This window comes from Telopea speciosissima, unplaced genomic scaffold, assembly GCF_018873765.1.
Source record: "Telopea speciosissima isolate NSW1024214 ecotype Mountain lineage unplaced genomic scaffold, Tspe_v1 Tspe_v1.0512, whole genome shotgun sequence".
Taxonomy (NCBI): domain Eukaryota; kingdom Viridiplantae; phylum Streptophyta; class Magnoliopsida; order Proteales; family Proteaceae; genus Telopea; species Telopea speciosissima.
The window spans coordinates 20583-25885 of NW_025317848.1; the positions used below are offsets into that span (position 1 = coordinate 20583).

Consider the following 5303-nt stretch of genomic DNA (forward strand, 5'->3'; position numbering starts at 1 on the left):
AACTTCTTACAACCCAGAGGGCAAGGGGTATTTATAAGGGGAAGAGAGGAGAAGAGATAAGAGGGAAGTGTAGGAGAAATATTCCCTAAGAAAAGAGAATATTCTCTTCTCCTTCCTCTTTTACAATGCCTTGAATCCTAAGAAAAAAAGAAAAAAATAGAAAGAAGAAGAAGAGAAGATTGTTTACATATGCCTCCTATTTCAAAAGTAAACTTCCAATTCTAACAAGTGCTTCCTTTTCTTTGTAGATATCTTCTCCAAGCAATAAAATCAAAGCATCTTTGATTTTTCAACTTTCCATAGGTGAGAGAATATCCTTCAAAATAAATCGATCCCAAGTAGAATTCCAGAAGTGCCCTTGAGAAGTTGGAGGAGAGAGAGAGTAAGGGTGATGACTAGGATTCCTTCAAGAATAAATAAAATACCCATTCTGTCTTTTAGAAAACGTAAAGCATGAGGTGCTTATATAGGCCTCACCATTGTGTTCCTTACGAAAAATCACCCAAAATAGACCCAAGTTTTGTCCAATTTGGAGTTCGGGAGCCCAAGATATCTCAAGTTGAAGTTGGATTGTCTAGAGCCCTCCAAATGGAATCTTTCGGGTACAGGAAATATAACTTCTGGTTATTGCGTTAAGGCTCCTGGAATCCGAACTTTTGCTTCACTTTGTCTCCGGACGACTGTCAATAATTACAAATAAACCCCTACAGACCATTTTCATGCTTCATTACAGAAACAGCTGTAACTTCTTCGTTTCAACTCGGAATCAAGTGTCGTTTGAACCGTTACGAAGCTGACTCGATGGGCTACGCATCCATGCCATTAACACCTCTAAATAGCTTAAAAATATTTTCTTAGCATCATCTCCTCCATTTTCACAATAATTCACCTAAAACCTGAAAAGCACAAGAAAACACCGAGTAACTCTATCCAATGTGGTAAAATGTATGCTTTATGCCCTAAGATTTCACACATAAATGTACTCATCAACAAGCTAAGGAGCCTAGGGCTCATCAGAGGAACAAGAACGTGCAGCTGAAGTATCATCTCATTAGAGAGATTATCCAACAGAGCCACGTGAGTATCTCCAAAGTAGACACAGCTGAAAAGGTGTCAGATGCCATGACAAAGGGTTTGTCTCCTGGAGTATTTGAAAAACACATGGAGGGCATGGGTTTAAAATATATGGGAATTGGCTTTGATGTACAAGTAGGAGATTGTTGGATATGTGTGTCCATCAAACCCGGTTTGGTCCGGTTCAACCCGATTTACCTTTGTATTGAACTTTTATACATTTTAGTTTAATATTAGCACATGCGATATAAACTTTTTGAGCATTATGTGTTCATAAGTTATACTTAAAATGGTAGTCACGACTAGGGTTTGGGCTGGGCACCCTTATCATATGGTCGTCGCATTGGGTATGCCTAGACATGTGATGTGAGGGTACGAATGCGAGTACTCACATGTTGATGTGTGTATTGGCGAAGAATCTACTTTGTCGATTCCCTCATGTATTATTGCCAGATGTAGGAAGGGATAGACATGTGTCACTGACACCCTGTACCTAAGGGAACCCTGTCACTGCAAAGTGTGATCGCATTCTTTGGTTCATCAATGACTGAGACTCAAGCAAGTCAAAGCCGGTGTTCTGGGAATGCGTGAACACTTTGTGAGTGAAGGAGTTATCCAACACGGTCACTACTGCCCGATTGGGGAACACCAAGATAGAGACTGTCTGTGCATGGTCGGATCAGAATTTGGATCCAGTGCCGTTTTGGAAATGGTTTTGCAAAAATCTATTTTACATAAAATGATACATTATTTATAATTATTTGAACAAAGTATTTTATCGAGTTTTGCGGGACCTAATCAAATGCACAGACGCTCGTATATGGACATGTACTATGGATTGAGATTTGGCAGTACATGTGTACATGCCCTAGATTCCATAATGATGATGTTGATTAGTGGGGGGGTTGTATATGATAAATTGTTATCATATAGGGAGTTATTTAGAATTTGCTAATTTAATTGGTTCTTTATTTAATTAATGGATTTGGTGCTAATTGTAATTATCCATTAATAATTAAATAAAGAATCTAATTAATACTTTCCTTATTAGATTCTGCTTCTTCACCTGTGTAGCACTTTGAGTTTAAACAGAATTGCCAAACAAAGAGAGAGAGAGAGAGTCAGACTCTCACTGGGGATTTAATTAATTCAATCATTATAAATAGGGGACCATAAAACACAGAAGAGAGTAGCTCTCCACGTTTTTGAGCAGACACTCTCTCTCCTATGTTTTTGGTTTCTCTCTCTCCCTCTTGTGATCTCTCTTCTTCTTCTTGCTACTCTCACCTGTGTTTGAGAGTTAGGGTTTGTGAAACCCTAGATCTGTGCTGAGGAGTTTGAGGGCATTTGGGATTGGCGTGTAGAACCTTGGTAGCACCATTGGAGGTTCAGATCTGTTTGCTTGGAGCGCTCACTAGAGGAAGAACCACTTTCTATTGGAGGAGCAACACTTGAGGCTCACCAGGTTAGCAGTTCTTTATTAATTCCTTTAGTTCATTGATTATTAATATTTATGGGATGCGAAAGAAACTCGAATTGATTAATTTTCGCTGCGTATTCGAGTATGGGATGGATCCCTCTTGCCATGTGATGGACTAGAGATGAATTTCTCCGTCCCTATTGTGATAATTAATTTTATGAGACGCAATAGGGAAGGAGAAACCCTAATAGGGATGCACCAGGGTTCCCATGGGCGACCATGGGAAACCCTAAAATTTAATGGGGCACCCATGGGACACCATGGGATAATCCAGGGCGTGCAAAACCTTAATTTTTCTGTATATTGGTTTTCCTAGGGAACCATGGTTTGATCCCTGGACCGTTGTTTGACCAACACCACTTCCACCTCCAAGCTTTTGAATTCCTCAATGGTTGTCCATATTTCTTTCAGTATTAATAATTCCATTGGTACCATTGAAGTACTTCTATTGTATCAGAATATTCCTTGCTACTCTGTACTCAAACAAGAAAAACATCAAGTATACCAATCTACACATTGTAGACCCACAGCTTGAATCATCAGACTCTCTTTATCATCTCCATACATGGATTTGTGTAATGGGATACACATGACAAGGGTGTTTGGAAGGGTTGAGAGTGAGAATGTAAGGTGATGGCCCAATAGGATTATTTAAGTATGCTTCAATAATGTACTACGTGTCTCGCCACAAGAAGTAGCAAAATGAAGCAGAAGCCCAGAACTATGGTTTGCCATGACCACTGCACAAAAAGCCACCAAGAAACAAAAAAAAAACAAGAAGATTAGAGAAGTTGATTTTTTTTTGTGGGTTTTAAGAGAGAGAAATCATCACCTCTTGTGTTGTATGAAAGACAGCTTAAAACAGGAACCAAACCCATTTGTTTGGTGAATGAATGGTGCCAAGAAGGCTTTTCTGTTGTTGTAGGGAGACTATTATTGCAGCACCTACCATGAACCCAATAAGGGTTGCCTTTGATAGGAAATCTATTATAAATCCAAGCCTGCAAAGATCAATCAAACCAGTTATATAACCTTTCAAACCTTTTAAACCCCCAAAAAGTGAAGAAGAAGGTTGATTATAATTTTACCTTAAAATTCCAAGAGAAGCTTGAACAAGACCAGCAAAGAAGGTTGAAGTGAAAGCCAGCTGATAGGAGAGGTTCTTTGGTAGGGGATACTTCATGCCTAAGCATTGACCCTAATATAAGAGAAGCAATGGATACTGGGCCAACAGCAAGGTCCCTTGAGCCCAAACACAGCATACACAAGAGGTGGGACAAAGCTAGAATTTGTAGAGGCAGAGTCTTATGTATAGTGCATGTATATAATAAATCAAATGAACCATGGCAAATCTGAGAGAATGAACAAGGTATGACTTAAAAAGACCTATAATAGGTAATTTATAATTCTAAAAATCAAACACTTCTTGGAAACTTAAACTTTCTTTTTCCATTCTCTATTTAAATTCAGAGATAAAAGAGTAGAATTAAAATTACCATTGCCTGAAGGTCAACATTTCACAGCAAAAAGAGAAAAACTTGAAGGCAGTCAACAAATAGGGGGTGATAATGTGCCATGGTTCAAGATAGCCCACTGAATTTAACTCACCTACTTCGAGTTCTGCTGCATTGGATTTGCCACTTGGAATGGTATCATTTCATTTTGCACAACCAAGCAAGCACATTCTAGCTGCCCAAGTGAACTAGATATTAAATTATGAATACACAGAAATTATGAATCTTTAACATCTTTTGAGCTACTGATGTATCATTTCTGAATCTCTCAACCAATTTACAGATGAGCCATGATATAGTCAGGATTAACAGGGAATGTTGCAAAAAAATTCCTCATGCTTGAAAACTAAAAGCAAACTACAAATACTCATAATTCCTCATGTTTGAAAACTAAAAACAAACTACAATGGCATGGATGACAGCCTCGCCAAGGCTACATAAACTTGCAAAATCTTCAAACAACCAATTCACCTGAGACTAACTGTTCTTCAAACTTTCAGTGCTACCAGCAGCTCATACCAGGACCAGTAAGTGTTCCCTTATAGGAATTTTTCAGTTTGTTCAATCAAATTGTCAGTTCTAGAGATCTCTTTCTTCATTTCCATGAAATTTTCCATAATGTAGAAGAGATATGTTAGAGGGAGCTGGTTAGATGCACATAAGGTGAAACTTAAATTAGATGAAAAGAATAGGGCTGTAAACGGATCGGATTCGGTTCGGATAGTGCTATATCCGCATCCGCATCCGATTAGCTATCGGATGGATTCGGATAGTGCTAAACGGATACGGACACGAATATGGATCAGATATTTTATCTGTTTACATGTAAATATAGCTTTTCGAATAGCTATAGCCTATCCATATCCGCATCCGTTTAGCTTTCGGGCAGATTCGGATAGTGCTAAACGGATACGGACACGGATACGAAAATGGATTTTGGCTATAACTTTCTTCTACATTGAAAGCTAAAACTATTACAGAAAAACTGATGAGCAAAGCCCATCAAGTAATGAAGGAAATATGATAAACAAGACTCAGAATTTGCTCACAAGTTCAAACTTTAAAGCAGTCAGTGATAATGAAACAATCAAATTCATTAAAATTAGCATTTACTCTTCAAGAGTGAAAAAAATAGAACAAGAGAAATCTGGGATAAATTCTGGCAAACCTAGGGTGAGAGGTTAGAAAATTAATTGTAACATAGGAATCAGGAAAGGTGTTTGCTAATCATCCCG

At 38.2% G+C, this 5303-nt stretch overlaps 1 protein-coding gene across 1 annotated transcript; it reads right to left on the bottom strand.

Annotated features, from left to right (window-relative positions):
• Positions 1-3205: 3205 nt before the first annotated feature.
• Positions 3206-3893, bottom strand: LOC122648149 (probable sulfate transporter 3.3). The gene is made up of 3 exons (XM_043841400.1): positions 3643-3893; positions 3387-3555; positions 3206-3294 (listed from the first exon to the last, which is right to left on the bottom strand). Exons 1-3 carry the CDS (start codon positions 3814-3816, stop codon positions 3206-3208), a joined length of 432 nt encoding a protein of 143 aa, XP_043697335.1. The 5' UTR covers positions 3817-3893.
• Positions 3894-5303: the final 1410 nt, after the last annotated feature.